Source organism: Pan paniscus, chromosome 14 (assembly GCF_029289425.2).
Source record: "Pan paniscus chromosome 14, NHGRI_mPanPan1-v2.0_pri, whole genome shotgun sequence".
Lineage (NCBI taxonomy): Eukaryota > Metazoa > Chordata > Mammalia > Primates > Hominidae > Pan > Pan paniscus.
The window spans coordinates 45,846,966-45,868,405 of NC_073263.2; the positions used below are offsets into that span (position 1 = coordinate 45,846,966).

The 21,440-nt window shown below is 37.7% G+C and overlaps 1 protein-coding gene across 5 annotated transcripts in view; it reads right to left on the reverse strand.

Annotated features, from left to right (window-relative positions):
- Positions 1 to 960: 960 nt before the first annotated feature.
- The window catches only part of COG3 (component of oligomeric golgi complex 3), a 69,690-nt gene continuing 49,210 nt past the window's right edge, over positions 961 to 21,440 (reverse strand). For 2 of the 5 annotated variants that reach the window (XM_008969349.6, XM_034936704.3), the window contains 7 exons: positions 21,306 to 21,426; positions 18,722 to 18,810; positions 18,478 to 18,612; positions 12,510 to 12,585; positions 7,676 to 7,803; positions 6,815 to 6,913; positions 961 to 3,406 (listed from right to left, as the gene is read on the reverse strand). In XM_008969349.6, coding sequence (XP_008967597.2) covers positions 3,257 to 3,406; positions 6,815 to 6,913; positions 7,676 to 7,803; positions 12,510 to 12,585; positions 18,478 to 18,612; positions 18,722 to 18,810; positions 21,306 to 21,426 — 798 coding nt within the window. In that variant the 3' untranslated portion in view covers positions 961 to 3,256. Of the gene's footprint in view, positions 6,445 to 6,814; positions 6,914 to 7,675; positions 7,804 to 12,509; positions 12,586 to 18,477; positions 18,613 to 18,721; positions 18,811 to 21,305; positions 21,427 to 21,440 lie in introns of all 5 variants that reach the window. The other 3 variants (XM_008969439.5, XM_008969393.5, XM_003804208.5) reach the window with 3 other exon arrangements.

Consider the following 21,440-nt stretch of genomic DNA (forward strand, 5'->3'; position numbering starts at 1 on the left):
GCTAAAAGGAAGTAAAGAGACATGACAACCAAGTAAAATGTTGAACCCAGGATAAAGAAAAGCTATGAAACATTTTGGGGGAACAATTAGAGAAGCTGAAATATGGGCTTCATATTAGATACTACTGAATTTCTTTTTTAGGCGTGATAATGGCGTTGGGTTATGTAGGAGAATGTCCCTATTCTTTGGAAACGGATGCTGAATTATTTAGGGGTATAATTTAACAGTAAAGTGTCACGATGACTGCAACTTCCTTTCAAATAGTTCAGCAAAAGAACATGTATGGGTGTGTTTATATACACTAATAATGAAAACCCACTTGATTTCCTTTAACATGTGTAAAAGGGCCCAATCTTGTAAGACAAGTTATTTTAGAATATACATAGAAAAAAATCTGGAAGCTATATGCCAAACATTCAACTGTGGTTGGCAGTTATAAGTTGTCTTACTTGTAACAGCAGAAGAAAATTTAAAGATATGGTGTTGTTAAGCCAGGGGAGAAAATACAAATATTTTTGGAAAATAGAGGGAAGAATACAATACTACTAAATTTCAATACAACTATGTATGTCAGTACTATGCTGACAGTACTCATGAAATTGTCAGTTTCACAAAGAAAAAGTTAAAATGTCTTTTAACTAAGGAAGCATTAAGATGCTTCAAAAATGTCTTTCCATAATAATTTTCTTGCCAAAGGAATTTATACAGTACAAGTAAAACTGGCAAAATCTGAGTAAGATTGATAGAGTATATTAATGTCAATATCCTGGCTGTGATACTGTGCTATAGTTTTGCAAGATGCTACCATTGGGGGGAAGCTGGGCAAAGGGTACATGGGATCTATCTGTATTATTTCTTAAAACTGCATGTGAGTCTGACACAAGTTATCTCAATTAAAATTTTAATTAAAGAAATTTTCCTCAAGGAATGCACACACGTATCAGACACGTGAGGACAAGGTAGGAAGCAAAAATCTTTATTTTTAAAAAATTCACATTTATTAAAAACAGCAATTTCTAGCCAAATAATATAAAGCATTTTAAATTATTTGAAAGTATATACACTCTTTGTATAAGTGAACACTTGAAACTATACAGATTTAAACAAATAATCATTTAGCAAACAAGTTGGGTCACTATTACCTACTCAGCACTTTGTAAGGTGTTTGAGTGTTTCAGAAATAAAAGATCAAAACACAAGAACCAATGTCATTAAATATTTTTATAAGAACACACTCCGCTCTGTACATCAAATTAAATCAGTCACGTACTTACTGTACAATAATCATGCCCTCATTTCTTTGGAAAGGCTATTAAAAATCAAATGTACATATAATACACAAAACTGGATATTTTACAGTTTATTTCATTAAACATGTACTTAAAAAACAGTTAAGTAAATACAATCTTCCTAATTCATTCATTTCATGGCAAAGAATGAATATGGGCCCTCTTACCTTCTACCTTCTCAAAATAGAGAGTAATAAGCTCAATCAAGCAACGTCCATCACCAATTTAAACTGAGTGAAAAGGAAGTGACCTGTTACAAATGACAACAATCAGGGTATGCACCCTGCAGAAGTGCTGCCTCAGTACGTCTAATGAGTTACAGGCACCCACTGCACCAAAAGGTCCCCTGGTCCCATTCCAGAACCCCTGACAATGTCCACCTCTAGACTAGTGTTTGAAAAACTCAGAATTCTTTTTGAACTAAGAAGCTGGCTGCCTTAACATCAGCGGCAAAACCAATCCAATCAGGAAGTAGGAATTTGTTGGAAAATTCATAGATATGCATAATTTATGATCCCTGATATGGTGTGGTAGTTTTCAGATGTGGATAGTGTTTGTCATCCTTAGGTTTGCTGGTAAAATGTATTCTGCTGTAGCCGGGCTAGAGATCCACACAGCTGGTCCACAGCACAGCACAGCCAGCTGAATGAATAGACAGGACATGAAAGTGTTTGCTTTTCAAAGAACTGCTAAAACCAAAGGCAGTGTACAGAAGGCTGGTGACCTGAACCTTCATTCAGGAGGAACACTACTCCTCAGGTTTCCTTCTCTCCTCTATGCGCCAAATTTAAGACACCTTAATTGGTACTTCGCACTCACAAACACACACTATCATACCATGAAGATACTCATTAAAGATACTGCACGTATCTATGATGAGAATGCTGCAGCTCCTTGCTTTAGAACTGTCTGCACCTAAGCAATTCAAGGGGCACAGATGCTGGAGCTTCACACAAAGTCCTTGTTTCTTTAAACTACCTCACATCAAACAGAGGAAAGGATGACACCCCGACTTCCCAGGAAGGCAGAATGTGTTCTCAGAAGCAACCAATCTACTCCAAACTCAACTTCAAAATGACAGGAGAAACATTACATTAAAGAAGAGCATAGAAATAACATTTCACTATGGAATGCTCAGTGGTTAAAAGTGTTATAGTGTTTCACGTTTTAGCAAACCTTACTCTTACAGGCCTTCTAATTCGCTGGATTTCTGTAAAGTTCTTTGCACTACTTATTGTAATCTATTTTTATTGCACATTTTTAACAAAGAACCATTTCACTGCATGTCTGCCCTAGCTCTCTCTTCACATTTCTTGTGACCATTTAAATGAGGCAGTTATCACCAATCACAGATTAATCTTTGGCATTTTGATGTTTTAGAAAAGAAAACACTGATCCTGTAACACTTTGCTTCTATTTCATTCTGCAGTCAGCACTGAGCAGCACGCTCGTGTGGTTCTCGGGGATGTTCCCACATACGATTCCTCGGTGTCCTGCAGACTGCAAGACTTCTCAGCCTGCTCCTCCCAGACAGACATTTAGGTGCACAGCCCGGCTGGCCTGCTTATTTAGAAACTGACAGCAGAAGGCTCAGCTGAAAAGCAAAATTAAGAGCTATGTTAGTTCTCCTATGGAATACCGTCCTCAAGAAAAGTCAAGGAGGGAGGGGAACCACAAGGGTTGAAAAACCTCAGCATCATGCAATACAGCCAGGTAACAAACCTGCATGTATGTACCCCTTGAATCTAAAATAAAAGTTGAAAAATAAAATAAAGCAATTAGAATGGAAAAAAAAAAGTTGTTTAGAGCCCCAAAAACAGAATGAGAGAAAAAGACCAAGATTTTTATGAGACCAGTAAACATGGCTATAAAGTAGAAACTGGCCCACAATGTTGGTCTATTTCTGAGGCAGCCACTGGGCACTGGCATTGGGAGGCCCTGTCAGGGGTCACACTTCATCACCAAACCTAGGCCATCAAATCACTTAAAATCCAATGAGAATAATGGCAAAAACTATATACAAACACTGACAAGGACACAAACATACCTCCATAATCCACTGTGCCTTGTTCTATGCAGTGTGTTGTTGGAAGAGTTGTAAGCCGTCCTTTAAGTGACTTTTTAAAACGCACAAGAACAGACATGACAAGTGAATTTCAACTCACATGCCAATTTTGACCAACTGCAGGAGCAACCTGCCCACTCTGTAACGGAGGACTGGGACACCAGAGCCGGGTCACAGTAGTGATACGAGGGAAATGGCTGCCTGCACTCCAGGTGTCTGACACCCAGGCCCTGGAACCTTGTGGGTAAATGGACCTGGCTGTGAACCGTTCTATCAGTACAGCTGTTTTGCTGATGCAGATCATCACCCTGATGTCATTTATAAATGAGTGCTGTCAGAAGAGGGATACAGAATCACCTCTGTGCTTTCCCTGCCAAAGTACAAAGGCTAAATGTAATCATGATGAAAGAGACAACACCAAATGGAGAGACAGTCTACGGAATAACTGGCCTGTCAAGGTCAAGAAAGGCTGTCTAACTGCTCCAGGTTAAAAGAAGCTAAAGAGACATGACACCTGACAGCAATGCATGACCTGGGACTGGACCTGGACTGGGGAAATGTCAGCAAGAAGATCAGCAGGAACGGTACCGGGACTCTGATGAAATGTGCGTATGAACTGTGAATTAGACACTAGTATCAATGTTAAGTTTCCTGTTTTGGTAACTATACAGGAGTAGTGAGAGAATTTCCTTGTTCTCAGGAATACACTCTGAAGTATTTAGCAGTACAGGAGCACAATGTCTCCCAACTTTCTCTCCAATTATTTAAAAGCGGGACTTCAGGGACAGGGAAGGGAAAAAATGAGAAAAATGAAGCAAATGGGGCAAAATGAAAATGGGGTAAAGGATATATGGGCACTCCTTACACTATTCTTGCACCTTTTCTGTAAGTTTGAAATTACAACAAACTAAACTTACAAAAATAATGTCTTCTGCCATAAAATGGATCTTATGATCAAGTACTCCACATCTACATTCATGCAAGTGACTATAACTGGAGAAAAAAAAAAATAGACAACTAAGTTGAATGGTCTCTCTTGGATTCATATCCACTAAACTCATCCGAGCCTCTCTCCTCCCTCTCGGTGATGACCTTGCTTCTTATTTCACTCAGAAACGTGAAGCACTCAGAAGAGCACATCCATGAGCTCCCGCCACATTCACAGCCCCCATCCATGCCCATACACTCGGCCTCCTCCTGTTACCATGACTGAACCCCCGTGTGTCTCACAAAGGCCCCACCCTGCCTGTTCCTGAAATTCCACCCACATTGTCAAGATATTTTCCCCTCCTTGTAGATCTTCCCCCATGAACACAAAAACACGCGTTTTTCTCCTATCTTTAAAAAAAAACAAGTTACCCTACAGAAAAATGTGGCCAGGCACGGTGGCTCACGCCTGTAATCCCAGCACTTTGGGAGGCTGAGGCGGGTGGATCACGAGGTCAGCAGATCGAGACCATCCTGGCTAACACGGTGAAACCCCGTCTTTACTAAAAATAAAAAATTGGCGGGGCCTGTAGTCCCAGCTACTTGGGAGGCTGAGGCAGGAGAATGGCATGAACCCGGGAGGCGGAGCTTGCAGTGAGCCGAGATCATGCCACTGCACTCCAGCCTGGGCGACAGAGCGAGACTCCATCTCAAAAAAAAAAAAAAAAAAAAAAAAACAATGGAAGGATAACCCAATAACTAATAAAAAGAGTTATCTATAGGGGAGGGAAGGGAAAGGCTGGAGGGGATCGGAAAAGGAACAAGACTTCTCCAAATGTACCTTGTTCTGTAATTCTGACTTGGAAACCATGCAAGTATTTTATATCATTAAGAAACAAAATTAAATCAAAATAGAAAAAAAATCTCTAAATATTGAAAAGAAACCCAATTATATATCGAGTTAGTGGTACAATCATATAGAAAGTAATTACTTCAAATAAATTATTTGGAAGTATTTTGACTGTACAAATATCCTAGAATGATACAAATATCTTTTTAAAATGTGACCCATCTATCCACATAAAGGAATATATACAGCCATAAAAAAGGAAGCTCTGATACATACAACACGGATGAGCCTTGAAAACATGCTAGGTGAATGAAACAAGCAGCGATATGAGGCCACGTATTGTATGATTCCATTTAATGAAATATCCAGAATAGGCAAATCCACAGAGACAAAAAGAAGAAGATGGGGAAATGCAGGATCTGCTAATGGCTAAGGGGTTTTTCTGGGGAGTAATGAAAATGTTCTAATTAGATAGTGGTGAGGACTGCACAACTTTCTGAATATACTAAAAACCATTGAACTCTGCACTTTAAAAAGATGAATTCTATAGTATATGAACATCTCAATTTTAAAATGACCCCATTTCTCCCTCCGGCTACCACCCCATCCTTCTCCTCTCCACTACAGTAACACTCCTCAAAAGATTCTGGCTGGGTATGGCGCCTCATGACTGTAATCCCAGCACTTTAGGAAGCTGAGGCAGGCAGATCACTTGAGGCCAGGAGTTCAAGACCAGCCTGGCCAACATGGTGAAACCCTCTGTCTACCAAATACAAAAATTAGCTCGGCATGGTGGCAGGCACCTGTAGTCCTAGCTATTTAGGAGGCTGAGGCACAAGAATTGCATGAACCTGGGAGGCAGAGGTTGCAGTGAGCCGAGATCACACCACTGAACTCCAGCCTGGGCAACAAAGTAAGACTCCATTTCAAAACAAAACAAAACAAAACAAAAAAAACCCCACAAGATTTATCTACACTCACCATTGCCTAGTCCTATCCACCCAGTTTCTACCCAGCCCAGTCAGGCTCTTGCCAGCCTGATCAGTCTCCCCAAATTTCCTAGTCCTTACCATATACTAAATTTCTAAACTATCCTAAACTTAAGACCAGATATAAAATATCCTCCACAGCGCCAGGCTACTCCTAATATATACTGGGTACTCAGTAACTTCCATTTTTTCAATCTTGAAGTTATTAAAAAACTACAAATAGGGTGCAGTGTATACTGCTCGGGTGATGGGTGCACCACAATCTTGCAAATCACCACTGAAGAACTTACTCGTGTAGCCAAATACCACCTGTACCCCAGTAACCTACAGAAAAATCAAAAATTTTTTTTAAAAATGTATTTCTCTTATTATGCATATTTCAAACAAAATTATTCAGCAAGCTAAATGCCACTATTTGAGTCTTTTACAAACAGGTCATTCTCTTAAACACAGCAATATTCATATCAGAAAGGATTAAACAGAATTTTAATCCTGAGATTAACTGAAAATTCTAAAACTATCCCCCAAAAGTTTGAGAGAACAATTCAAAGTCTGAATTCTTACTCATCAGAATAAAAGAAGGTAATATTTTTTAAATTAATACTAAAAATATGTTTGCTCAAAGACATTATCTACTCAAGTGAAATAACCAAGAGGGCATAAAAGTAATAAGGATCTTCAGTCTACCCATTACCTGTTCCATAGATGGACAGGCAATGATCTGGATGTCTTCAGGGCTGAACTCTTCCTTTAACAGAGCATGGAACTTCTGGAAGACTTGCTGAATATTATTCTTAGAAAGGAGGAGAGGAGATCTTATCAAATGAGTTGTCTTAAACATGAAGCACCATGAATGTTAAATTGTAATGATATTTGCCAAAGCGAGTGGAAGTAATGTATCTTTCATGATATTACCAAAGACGCATAATTTGCTCTTAATATTTCAATGCTGGCATAACCTGATGAAGACTTATCAGATAATGCTTCCCAGGAAGACTAAACTCTAGCAAGCCTTGTCCCCCCAGAGAATAATTTTAAGGGTCTTCTACAGCAATTTCTTACACAAAAGATAATAAAGTTCCTAGACACATAAAATACACTTTAAAAATCAACCCATGCCTTGGGTAAGAACAAGAGCTCAACACAGAGCTGGAAATTATGAGCCCTAAATTTGCTCTGACATTTAATCCCTTGGTTGCCACTGCAAGCCATTTATTTCTACTACTCACCAGTAAAATGGGGCATAATTCCTGAAGTGCTGCTCTCTTGAGAGCTGGGCCACATGCAATGTAAGGGTCTGATTTTTTTGGTTTATTTACTAATTTCTACTTTCAATAGTAACATTAAAAACTTAAGACAAAGTGACAGTGGGAAAAAAAGATAATCAAGACAGAGGCAGACTTTGTAAGCCTTTCATGAATCATAGTGATCATTCAACTTCACTAGAACAGTATACCAACATTTCTAAATGTCTACAGGAAAAGGAAAATGGTAAATGAGGCAAAGAATACTTGAAGTCACCCGCCAACATTCACATGAGCTATCTGATACTCACCCTCACAGGTTTAAACAAGATGAACTCGGTGTCTTTATTGGATAGGTACAAGGACATACTTCTCAATGTCACCGGCAGCTTTGTTTTTATCGTCTTATACGCAGTTGCCGCAAGGTCATTGACCTTTGCTGGAAATAAATTAACCTCATTAGCGTCACAAAGAAAAAGAAAAGAAATATTTCCATTTTAATTCAAAGGGGAATAAAGGGAGAAAAAAATAGCAGAAGAAAAGACTCTTTATTTCCCCAAAGAATTTCTTTCATTTTTATAGCTTATTTACCAAGTTTAATCATAAGCCCTATAAACATTCATTAAATATCTACTATACAAAATTCTAATCCCAAGGGCTAAGGCAGCAAAATTACTCCCCTAGCATGCTTCAGGACATTCATAAGAGCTGTAATATGTACCTTTGGAATTTGGAGGTAAGAGATTAAAGTTAAAAAAAAAAGTCATTTTCAGAGAGACACTAGTAAGAATTACTTTATAATGAATGAGTTTGTTCATTTGCAGAAATGACTCACAGTAAGAGATGCTTAGATCATTCAGAAAATATCCACATATATTTAAGGGGAATTAAATATCTATTTGTTATATTCTTATACTGTATTATCAGAAAGGGAACAGAATCCCAAAAAGTTATAACAAAAATAACTATGAAACCCAAGTGTCATGTCTTAAGGAGTTACATAGAAAAGGAGAGTAGTAATCTATATGAAGTATTTAAAAGAAGTTATCTAGAAAACTACAAAGAAAAAAGACTATTAACAATTTCAAAGATGCTCAACCTCACTCATAAATAAATGTAAATTAAAGCAGTGAGATATTTACAGATGATTGGCAAAAATTACTAAGATTGTGATATCCATGTTTGACGAGGGTATGGAGAAACAGGCATCTTTGTGTACTGCTGATGGAAGTACAAGATGGTTCATCTCTTTGGAAAAATATTAGGCGCTATCTAGCAAAACTGAAAATGCAGATACTTTTTCCTTTAGCATTTCCACTGCTAGAAATTTACTTGCAGATATACTAAAAAAATACCAAGATATGAGTATACAGACACGTTAAGAGTATAAGGAAAAACAAAAACTGCAAATAATTTAGGTTTCCATTACAAGAATTACAAAAGAAATCATGCTATAGTGATGTATTCGATGCATCCAATAAATAGAATGGATCGAGTTGGATATGCTATACAGAAAGGCCTCTAAGATATATAAGAAGTGAAATAGCAAGGGGTATAGTACAATCTCATTTGGGTAACATTTTTAAAGTCCACATATGCTAGTAAACACATAAACAATTTTGGGAAGGAAACTTTAATAGTAGTTGCCTCTGAAAGAAGGACTAGTTTGGAGGTAGAAAATATAATTACTTTTCATTTTATAGCTTTTCATAGTTCAAATAATATACCATGTAAAAAAAAATGTTTCAATTGAGGAGGGTTGCAGTAAAGCAGGGTAAGAAAGTACCAATGCTCTTGCTACTGGAAAGGGGTCCTGATCCAGACCCCAAGAGAGGGTTCTTGGATCTCATCCAAGAAAGAATTCAGGCGAGTCCACAGTATAAAGCAAAAGCAAGTTTGTTAAAAAAGTAAAGTGGTGAAAGAGTAGGTACTCCATAGACAGTAGGGTGTTCCCAAAAGTAAGAGGAGTAACGTGCCCACCCTAGGTCAATGCTTGTTTATACATAGGATGACAAAAAACATCATGGGGATATGTACTCTGCTACAAAGGCTTGTGATAAAGGGTTAATTTTTCTTAATTACTATATTTTGCAAGAATCAATATTATTATCTTTAAAGCAAAATTAGGAATGCTTTTGTTCTCAAGATATCAGGATATCAGGACATTCCTGGGCCTGGGTGTGTTTAGTAAACATTACTAATCTGTTTCGTTAAATGTAAACATCTAGAGGCTAGGAATACCTAACCTCCTGGGAATGCAGCCCAGCAAATCCCATCCCCATTTTTCCTAGCTCTCTCTCGAGATGGAGTTGCTGTGGTTCAAATGCCGCTGACATTCTCAGGAAGAAAGAATAAATAATTCAGGAACTGCTTATTTTTCATTAATAGATGAAAGCTCCTTCAAGACCCTTACCTCCATGGGCCCTGGTTCTATCATTACTAACACACCTCAGGGATCACTAAATCGGTCTTCAGAGCCCTTGATAAGCAGAGAGTGGGTGCACAAGCTGGTGACTAAAAGTGTCCTCTAATTCCTAAAAAAGGTTTCTTCATCAGAGTAAATTAACAAATGGGCATCCTAATTTATAACTCACTCTCCTGTGAGTTTGTTTGATCATGAAATGATCCCTGAGAACTTGACCAAGTCTGAATGAACCAGTAACCCTCAGTTTTTAGAGCAGAGGGGCCCAAGACAGTTCCTAGATTGTCCTCAATGCTCCCACCCCAAGGGGCCATAAATCTCTCCTTGGCATTCAAGTGTGGGCTTCAAGTACTACAGATTCACAAAAACCAACTCCATACCTCTGCTATGCCTAAATGGGATAGAAGATACAACTACAAGATAAACTGAGCTGTCATTGCTATATTCACTAAGATCTCCTCACTAAGAAAGAAGGAACTGGGTTAAATGACAAAGCAGCAAGTCCTACTTCAATCTGTCCTTTTGTCTACTCCTGCCAGTTTCCTTTTATCTACTCCTGCTTTACTATGACAATTCTAAATTCTAGTAATGCTTAAGAGCACAATACATCTAACACTTTGAATCCTATTAGGGTTCCACTTGAGAAAATGACAGTCCCTATTTTGAGAGAGAGGATCTTTCCAAAGGGGAAAGAGCAATACGTTAATTATGCATCAAGACACTGGGCTTAGCTGTACTGGTTTCTACCTTTAAATCTTAAGAAAGATTTATCATACCGAAGAGTTTCATTTACATAAATGTTCAAAATAAAAATCAGCTCCTATTTCTAACTAAGCCCTATAAAAGCAATTGGAACCTTGAGTCAAAGGCTCCAATTAATCCCCAAATCATCAGAATTCCTTCAAGAAGTATGCTGAGTTGTGAACTGATAAGTCTGCCTCTTGACTGTGAGGAATCAGAAGAGGTGGTTAATACTATGCCAGACTATAATTAGAATTTCCAGTATTGTCGGTAAAAGAACCTGATTTTCTGTCTTCTGACAGAATGTACTACTGTATTAAGTGTGCTTTTGTAGTAAGATGTCAAAGATTTCTATTTCACACACAACACGAACGTTTAAAATAATAAAGACAATAGAACGTTCCTTGTCTGCATCATGGTAAACGACACACCTAAAGTATGTCACAAAGTTTATTTGCAGTCAAACAAATGAACTCAAACCTATATTGACATCATCAAAGTTCACCTGAGGAACCTTTGAAATAAAATCCTATCTTCCTTTCAAAGACAACTGACATTCTCTACATTTACAAATCTTCCTAAGTGATACATAGCTACTCTTCTAATTTCTCAGTTCAACTTCAAGTTAACCTAAGGCATTCATAATTAAAAATTTTGAGGCCAGGCGTGGTGGCTCATGCCTGTAATCCCAGCACTTTGGGAGGCCGAGGTGGGCGGATCGCCTGAGGTCAGGAGTTTGAGACCAGCCTGGCCAACATGATAAAACCCCGTCTCTACTAAAAATACAAAAATTAGCTGGGCGTGGTGGCGGGCACCTGTAATCCCAGCTACTTGGGAGGCTGAGGCAGGAGAATTGGTTAAATCCAGGAGGTGGTTGCAGTGAGCCGAGATCACGCCACTGCACTCCAGCCTGGGCAACAGAGCAAGACTCCATCACAAAAAAAAAAAAAAAAAGAAAATTTTGGAGGCTTTGAATAGCTTCAAACCTTTTTCCCAAAGAAAATGAATACCTAACAGATATAATGCTCTTTCAATATGGAAAACCAATCATATTAAAAAGTTGATTCCAGATTAGGTGACTGTGCATGCCAATTTTTCATGGATGCAAAGCCAGAATCATTTTTTGGATCTCTCTCACTGAGTGGAAAGCTGCCCTCCAACTTGGACACAGCTTACCCATAATTAAAACACTCATTCTTTCATCATTTTGCCCATTTTAGTTTCAAAGGCTCTCTATCACAATATTGGCTAGAGAATGGCCAGAAATATCAATTTAACAAAATGATTTATTCTGGTTTAATGGCAATTTAAAATGCCGCAAGATGTACCAAAAATAACTCACAAAGTTAGTCATGATTTTAAATGTCTAACGCTAAAGACCAAAAAAAAAAAACAAAAAAACCCAAAGCCCTCCAGCACAAAAAAATTTACATTTAAGAAAGAGTAAGACTGGGAACATCTCAAATACATCTGCCAATCAGACAATAGTATTGCCTGCCAACTCCCAACTGACACCTCAATTTTTACAATTTTTTTTCCCAATACTCTAAAATGTCAACAGAGGATAACTTGGACAAAATGTGGAACAAAACAGCGGCCCAACATTTCTTCATACACTTGAAAGTGGGTACACTCGCCATAATTTCTTCCTATCAACCACAGTATTTTCATCAAAGCTTGAACACAATGAATAGTGGGTGTACAGAAATCAACAGACTCAAAGGATTTCCATCTTAGCCATATTTTATTTTTAACTGGGTGATTTAAAAAAAAAAATTCTTCCTTCCTTCGAATGCTTGCTGAAATGCAAGTAGTGCTAACCAATTAAGACCTGTCAGCTCCAAATTGAATCCTGCATTAACTCAGATTGCAGCACCCTAGAGTGAATAGGAAACCAACTCCAAGCTGTCACAGTAAGGACTATATAAATGCAAACTAATAACATCCTAAAAAAGAAATCCAAAATGGTCAAATCAGAATACCTGGTTGTGCCCAAGGCTGCTGTGAGAGAGTATACTTGGGGCCTCCCTGACTGGCCATTGTTTTTAACGCTGAAACCTAATAGAGGAGACAAAAAGAAAAAAAGTTTCATTTCATCAATGACAAATTAAACTGGTACTGCTCTCAAGGGTGGTACTGCTCTCAAGGGATACACAACACCATTTAAACCTATTAAAACACAATGATAATCAAATGTGCAGCCCTAAAAAAAATGCATTATCTCATAATCCTTTACAAGTAATCAACGTTTTTAGTAAAACTTCTTTTGTGATTTCAAGGCATATGGTTATCTTGCTAAAAATCATACCTAAGTCCTGAGGCATTCTATCTGAAATACTTCCCACTGGGAAGACAAAAATGAAGCCCTAGAGAAATGTCAACACAAAACAGGTGTCTCTTAAGGGGACTGTTACGTCAATATTAAATTATTTTTGTATGTAATTAGAAAAATGTCACCCTAGCTGGATAAAATCTCCTTTACATATGGAGGGTCATTTTTCTTATATCACAAGCAGAGAGAATGTCATTAAAACAAACAAATAAGATTTTCAAATACCATCAAAATGTCACATATGACTGACCAATCAGTGCTAAAGATAGACCTGAATGACCATCTTCTAGTCATCTCTTTTCATTCCTTAGCAGCAGTATAGAGAAGCGGATCCAAAAAAGGGCACTTAGCTGCTTGAACAAGACTGTTTCTAAGACAGTAAGCTGTGGTGGAGCTATGGGGTAGCTGGGGAGGGTAAGAGAGAGAAACTGCATAAAACGTGTTTTAAAATAGACAGTCATGTGCCAAAGGTGCAGTCCATGGCTTTGGCCTCACGGGAAAGTCTCATTAGAAAAACCCGAGCACCAGCTCTAGATTTCTCAGACAAAAGGCCATACAAACATTTAGGCAGACACAGGGTATAATGGGCAGACACAGGGTATAATGTTGACTTGGATCTCTTCAGCCTCCCCTTTATTTCTAGTTTCTATTTCTCCTCCTGGACCACTCTAGGCCTTTGCTCATACTGCCTACCTGTATAAAATCACCTCTTTCCTCCTCTCACTCCATCCCTCTTCATATCTTTATTTTTTGAGATGCACTTTAAAAAATGAATCATATATATTACAGATACTAGACACTGCTAAAAGAAAAATACATTCACATTTTAGTGTATGTTATCCAAAATATTTTCCGTTGTAAAAATATAAATATACTAATGTGTATACATTTACAAATCTCGGAACAGTGTTCTGTGAACTTTTTTCCCCACTAAATCTACATTCTGGTCATTTTCCCACATCCAACAGTTTTGTTTTAATAGTAATGGCTGCCTACTGTTGCACTGATTGCTCCAGAATTTAACCAATTTCGTAACATAGATTTAGGTTTCGCACAAGTATTTTTATGTTAAAAACAAATATAAACTAGTATACTAATCTCTATTTACTATCCAGATAGTTTACTTATCTTTAAGTCAAACCTCAAAGAGCATTTGCTTCAAAAGTTTTCCCCAATCAGCCTCATTTTTTTTAGGCTAGTCAAGTGAAGCCCCATCTTTTTAAAAATTCCTACACAATGAACAAAGACCCATCGTCTCACAATAACATTGCTGTATACAGTTTCATGTTTACCTATTTTTCTATCTTAATTTCCCTTTAGGTTATACCTCCTTGAGAGCAGGAATTAAACTTACAGATCAAACTCCATTACATGCACTAGATCAAGAAAAAAAATTTAAGTTTATAGTGTTACTGAAGAAATTAACAACACTTCAGAGGGAATATTAAGAATAAACTCGTAATAATCAAATTGCTTGAAAGAAAATGAATATTTTCTATATATAAGTCTGAGTTTTTAGCATAAATTGGTCCCATCAGAAAAAAAAAACACTTTTAAGCTTAGCTACAAACCTGGAATTATACTTCCTTTAAAATGCCTTAATTTAGACTTTGTGCTAAAGCAAAATCTTCACCTCAAATTTGTCAAACTGTACTACAAAATAACATTTCTGCAGCAAGCACTTTACAGGTACACATATGATCTTGTTTTGTCTCCTGATAACCTTAACTTCAGTCAGAAGGTGGCAGACGCAGTTGCAGGATCTAGGGCTCAGCTGCCTTGACACAAAGTTCTTGCTTTCTACTATAACCACTACCATCCCAAGTCCTACTTAAGAGTTTGTTTCAGGCAACATTTAGTACAATGGAATTCTAGAACGATAAAAAAGTATCAACAGTTTTTGAAGTTTGGTAGAAAATAATCTAAGCCAAATGTTTTCATATGAGCCTCTCCTCCTAAGCCTTAGAATAGTACTACATTCCCTCAGGCCAAATACTTAGAGGTTATTTTTCCAGGGGCAGGAAATGAGGCAACAGAGCATATACGCTCTTCTAGTACTTATTTTATTTTTTCTCAGGAAAGATCAATAATTATACCAAAAATCAGGTATTAAACAGAAACCAGACAGGTGAAGATGTTGCAGAAATGTTTATCTCATGAATACTCAACCCATTTCTCAACCTGTCAAATAAAGATGCTTCTCTTACTCCAGGTTCCAGGGATGTAGTAAGAATTAATGCATACAAAGTGTCTCAACGAGGAGCACAGAGGAAGAAGCTACATAAACAACAAGGCCAATTTACAGTAGATGAAAGGGATCCAAATCAGACCCCAACTCTTTAAGCTCAAAAACAAGTCTTCTGACAATCTAAAAATATTCTCTACACGGTAATACATCTATATTGTTAAAAATCAGTCCAAACTTAGAAACAAGCTGAGGACATTTTGTTGATGAGCCTTACACCCAAATGATAAATACCAAGACCTACAAACACACATCCAAATGAGATGAAAGACTGTTTCCCATCTGTACCTATGGGTGTTGATTTTCCTGCAACCGTTTATCAAGGGACAAGCATTATAAAATGCTAACTAAGGCCAGGCACAGTGGCTCCTGCCTGTAATCTCAGCACTTTGGGTGGCCGAGGAGGGCAGATCCCTTGAGGCCAAGAGTTTGAGACCAGCCTGGTCAACATGGTGAAACCCCGTCTCTACAAAAAATACATAAATATTAGCCAGGCATGGTGGCACACACCTGTAATCTCAGCTACTCAGGAGGCAGAGGCAAAAGAATTGCTTGAACCCGGGAGGCAGAGGTTGCAGTGAGCCGAGATCGTGCCACTGCACTCCAGCCTGGGTAACAGAGCAAGACTGTCTCAAAAAAAAAAAAAAAAAAGCTAACTAAATAAAAGAGGCATGAGATTCTGCACTTGCAGGTAATTAATGCTGAGGTTTACCTTTAAAGAAAATCATTTTAAAGTTTTCTATAAAATCTTCCTGTTTCTCTGCTATTCAGAATGCTAGTAACAGTTACTAGGTAAAAAGTGAAAAATCTTTGGTCCACAAATTTTAAGATGCAGTGTCTGAAATGGTTGCGTGTGTGTGTGTGTGTGTGTGTGTGTGTGCGCGCGCGCACATATGTATCTTTGTCTCTGACTCACTCTATGCCACAGGATGAAAGGGAACTGAATCTGGAATATGACACCATAAAAGGGAAGCTCAGTCCTCCAGGCTGCAGTGTCCACTCAGTAGAAACTCAGTGAGCAGCAGTGAGGGCCCAGGGTTGACAGAGGAAAAGGGAGGCAACTACAAGTGGTCTGAGCAAGGGCAGCAGAGACTGATCATGTAGGATGAGACTGGCTTCTAACTGGGATGAGAGGCAAGGCCTTTCCCTTCCCAATCCCATTACGAAGGGAATATAAAAACAGGTCCATGAACATTTGTTCAGGGATCCCTGCTATACGCATGTAGCATGTCCATGGAGAACCATTACATAATTCAGACTTGGAATATTTTCTGCATAAACCCCTATTTCCTTTTTCAAAAAAAAAATGTTTTGACACAGAGTCTTGCTATGTTGCCCAAGCTGGTCTTGAACTACTGGGCTCAGCCATCCTCCCACCTCAGACACCCAGAGTAGCTAAGACTATGGGCACGTGTGAATTTTTATTCTCTTGATTTCTAGAAAAACTGTGCTGTTCTAGAACAACCCTTTAATCCTGGATTTCATTATAATCAACTTGCTTATTTCAGAAGATTCATTCTGCTGTTCTGTTATTGTACAATATTCATCTATAATACTTCCCAGCAGTACTACTGTGGATGTTCTCCCAGAAATATACACTACAATCTACCAGCTTGTTTTTCACAAGGGTAGTTTCAGTAAAAACTGTAAGTTATCTGTAAATTACAAAGTACCAATACTCAAACCTTTTTTAAAAAATCAAAACCTAGGAGAAAGCATTTCTATCCCCCTCCTTTTTTATGGCTTTTGTGGTGGGAAAAAAAATGCATATGCACACATTGCAAATACTTGGAATAAAATCCACTTAACAAGCAATATATGCCAGTGATAAACAAAAGAGTACTTTAACACTTCTATGCATTTTTGGCCTTTTTAATTATTTTTTAAAACTCATATTTTCTGTCTTTACCACAGGCTTCAGGCATATTAGCGTTGATAGACCCAACAAGAAGTTTCTAATGAACAACTGCATAGCTGTCTCCTTGTTATTTCATACATATATCCTGTCTGTCCAGTTAAGACTAGTCAAATTTGAAAATAAGAGCCATCATATTTTTATTCTTTTTATGATGTCCTCTGATACAAGTCTGGGGTAAACAGTAGCGGCTTAATAAATAAAAGTTTCAAGACTTTTTCTTTCTTTCTTTCTCTTTTTTTATTTTATTTTATTTTATTTTTTTTGAGACAGTCTCACTCTGTCACCCAGGCTGGACTGCAGTAGGATGATCTTGACTCACTGCACCCTCGACTTCCCAGCTCAAGCAATCTTCCCACCTCAGCCTCCCAAGTACCTGGGACTATAGGCACACGCCACTACACATGGCTAATTTTGTTCATTTTTTGTAGCGACTAGGTCTCACTATGTCACCCAGGACTGTTAACCAGTGTCAAACTCTGGGGGCTCAAGCGATCCTCCTGTTTCAGCCTCCCAAAGTGCTGGGATTATAGGTGTGAGCCAACACACCCAGCCTAATTTCAAGACTTCTTAAATATCTTTAAGTCCTTAGTAATGACACTTAGATTTTTTTTAAATGATTAGGTTGAAACAAGAATGTCAAAATAGCCATGATCTGCTTTTCTCTTTGCTGGCATTTGCCAGTTAATGGATTTTAGATTAGAAGACAGAGAGACAGAGAGAATATACTATCCACACATACAGTCAGTCCTCACTTAATATCAGCAATAGGTTCCTGAAAACTGTGACTTTAAGTGAAATGACGCACAGCATGTCCTCAAATAAAGTCGTTCCTTCAACGTTCAACATTGTTTCATTATACTGTTGATGAGGAAAAAAAAATTGGTTTCATTTTATGTTGTTTCACTTAAAGTCACAGTTTCCAGGAAGAGACCACCGATGTGAAGGAGGACTGACTGTACATTAAATCCATATATCTGACAGTTAACAATGCTATGTTATAAAAGTCTTCAGTTCTCAATTATCCATGCAAAATGGAAGAGAAAAATGGCATGTAAAACAAGGAGGAAAACAAATCACCCATTTTAAGAATAGGAAACCCTGATTCCCAGGACTGTGGTTGCTGCCATGCAGGTCCAGGAGAAAGTGAGAGTCCCAGCCCACATGCAGATAACCTACAAGGCGGATAAACAGAACACAGCTAACCAGGGGTCAGCTATAACTAGCTTTGCAATATTTCGACTCTTCCTCTTAAAAACAAAAACTGTGCAAGCATATCTAAAAGTCCATAAACCAGAAAGCTTTCCATAATAGGAAACACAGTGATTTCCTAGACAGATTCATTAAGACTTGGGCTTAATATCTCCTTCTGCCAGAGTTTACACAAGAGAGTAATTCAAAAGGAAATCTAAGGAAGAATGCAAAATGACTTTACCAAATAGGCACCAAGGTCTATACCTTTGTCATGAACTCCTCCAGCTGTTCTACAAACAGCTTGGTCTGCTGCTGAATAAACTGCTCACAGGCCGATTTCAGATGACGGTCTACGTCTTTTTTAGAGTCAAGATAATGTTCTCTTATCTCAGGAGTGCCCTTAAAAAGAAGATAACAATTTCCTCCTGTTTTTATGTGCCTAGAAATCACCAGACATGTAAAGAATGTCGTTTATCTCCCACCACCAATGAAACAGACTCCTTCTCACCTCCAACAAGAACTCTATCAAGGCATTGTTGCTATTCAGCCTAAAAAATCTTGGAACTGTCATAGGGTTCAGGATTTTAAATGCTGCATCTGTGAAACAAAATTACTCATCCAGTGAACATGTAAAGTTTCAACAGCAAAGCCATGAGTAACATACACCAGTTCTCTACCACCACAAGGCAAAAAGCCAATTCACCTTCAGCAACTCACCTCCATGAAAGGCTGAGAGTGAGATGAGCACCAGTGATGGCTACAGTACTCACAGAGTTATTTTCTAGAAGTTCAAATTGCAAAATGACTATTAATCTCAATTATTCACTTGCCAAAAAAAAAGAAAAATGATAAATGGTAATCGGCACCTTAAAATTTCACTGCTTTACTTTTAGGATATTAAATAGGTTTTTAAAAAATACTCATATACTTACCCAGCTTCTTTGTTAAAATCTTGGCTGGCACAGAAATTTATTCATTTGAAGCAGAGTAATAAACTAATGTGTCAGCCAAGAAGAAAACACCAAAAGGACATATTTACCCCTTAACCTCCAGACTAACTAGAATCTATGTGAAGTATTAGCTGAGGTCTCATTGATGTTCAAATGCAATACGATATAATGTTAGTCTTGAGAGGTTAGAGGCGTAAAAGTAAAGATAGCAAGTATTATTGAGTAAGAAAAAAACATCTCTTTGCTTTGCCAGACTAGATAAAGCAAAGCATGAAATGCTTGTAACCCTGGTTTGGCAAGCACACACTACCATAATACTTACTGCCTTGACCCTGGTAGTAAAGAAGAAGACCGTCTCTCTATCAGTTCAGTATTCAGAGTAAAGCTTTAGTAAATAGTTGTGTCTGCTGTCTTTTCTATAAGATCCCTCAAAGATTCTGTCTGCACAGAATCAAATCATCATATGGTAGAGTTACACAGGCTTTGTAATATTTGGAGGAAAACACACTTTCAACCAAATTTTGCCACAATCTCAAGATATTTCACTTTCTCTCACCTCAGTTGATCTACACTAGAACCAAGCAGCAACAAATTACAACTTTAGAAAAAAATGAAAGAAAGTAAATCAACCCTGCTCTATCCCATCACTTAAAGTAAGAACTGTCAGAAGCTGGGAATTCTTCGAGGTGTAAGAGCATGATTCCCACACCTCACACTGAAAGGAATGAATGAAATCAACCAGAATGGGTGGGAGATGGAAGCCTCTGATGAGAATAAGCTTTAAAAAAACTATGTGTTCTGTAAAGGCAAAAGCCAGGATATCCGGCTCCTATTTAAAAACCAAACCAAAACAAAAACACATGGTGTGCCACTTCCAAGATTAGAGAAAAAAACAAAAATAATTTAAAAATGTTAAAATCACAAAGTACATAACACACATGCTTTACAGAACCAAAACATATTCTCCGTGGTGGACAAGAGAGAGCGCTAGGGAACGAAATAGAGCAAACTGTTTTAAGAGGAATCATCATGAGGTTACACTGGCTCTCGGGTGAGTTAAATCAAATCCACTATCAGATAGGCACAGGAATTGGGGAACTAAAAACCTGCTATCCTTGAACATCCTATATTTGGGGTTCCTCTAAACTGTAACACATAGAAAATAATTTGAGTGACCGTTTTTTTAACTGCCCCAAAACATTAGAGAGAAGTTAACTGATCACATAAATGAATGGCTTAAGGCATCAGAGCATAAATCTCTTAGAAATATTTAAGATAAAGTTGACATAAATTTGTAAGTAATTAAGGGACATGAGGGATGTGTATGGTATATCCTTAACTGCTTAAGATCAATTATCTTAAAAATTAACTACTCTGATCTTTTAGAAATCATCTCTTACTAATTCAGAGACAAATCATTAGGATGGATGAATCATCTTTCTCAAGATGATTCAATGTCTATTACCAACTCAAAGACCCTATCTTACATGATTACTGATTTAATACCACTGAAGTTTATTTAAGCACCTGAAATTTATGAAGATGTTAACATATATTTTCATTCCTTTTCGGTCTTAATGATCTTGATAACCTCGTGAAGGTATCATGACAAGTTCATTATGCTCATTTTACATAAAAGGAAGGTGGCATGGAGAAGCTAAAACACCCACCCAAGATCACACAAAGGCCAGGAAATGATGGGACAGGAAGAAAACCCAGTGCTTTCAAATTCTTAGATAAGTACTCTTCTCATTTTACCCAGCTGGCTTCCTGAATTTTCATAAACTGACAAACTCAACTCAGTGCTTAAAATCATCCCAACTAGTTGACATTACTTACTTAGGAAGCAGTTATTATACAGATTTTTCACCTTTTAACTGGTTGTAGGAATATGTGGCAGAGTCTAAATGAGTCTAATATTACAAACCGAAATGTCCAGATACAGTTCCCTTCATAAAGAAAATACAGCAAGTTAGAAGTCATTAGCATGGTGACAGCTCAGCTTAGTACAAACAAATAACATATTTAGCGAGCAAAGCATGCAAAAAATTGCAGATGAACATAAAATAAACCTAAAACCTGTGCTGACACATCTGGACAGATCAAACACACCCAAGTGTGCCAGCCAGGACAGCAAAGTACCTCTAGTTTTCTTGAGGTCCAGGGAAATTTCCTTAATGGTGAATTCAGTGTGAAATGGAGCAATCTGTTCACGAAGTATCAAAAGGTGCTTAATTAAGAAAAGTTGTCCATCAATCTGAGTCTAAATTATAAGAC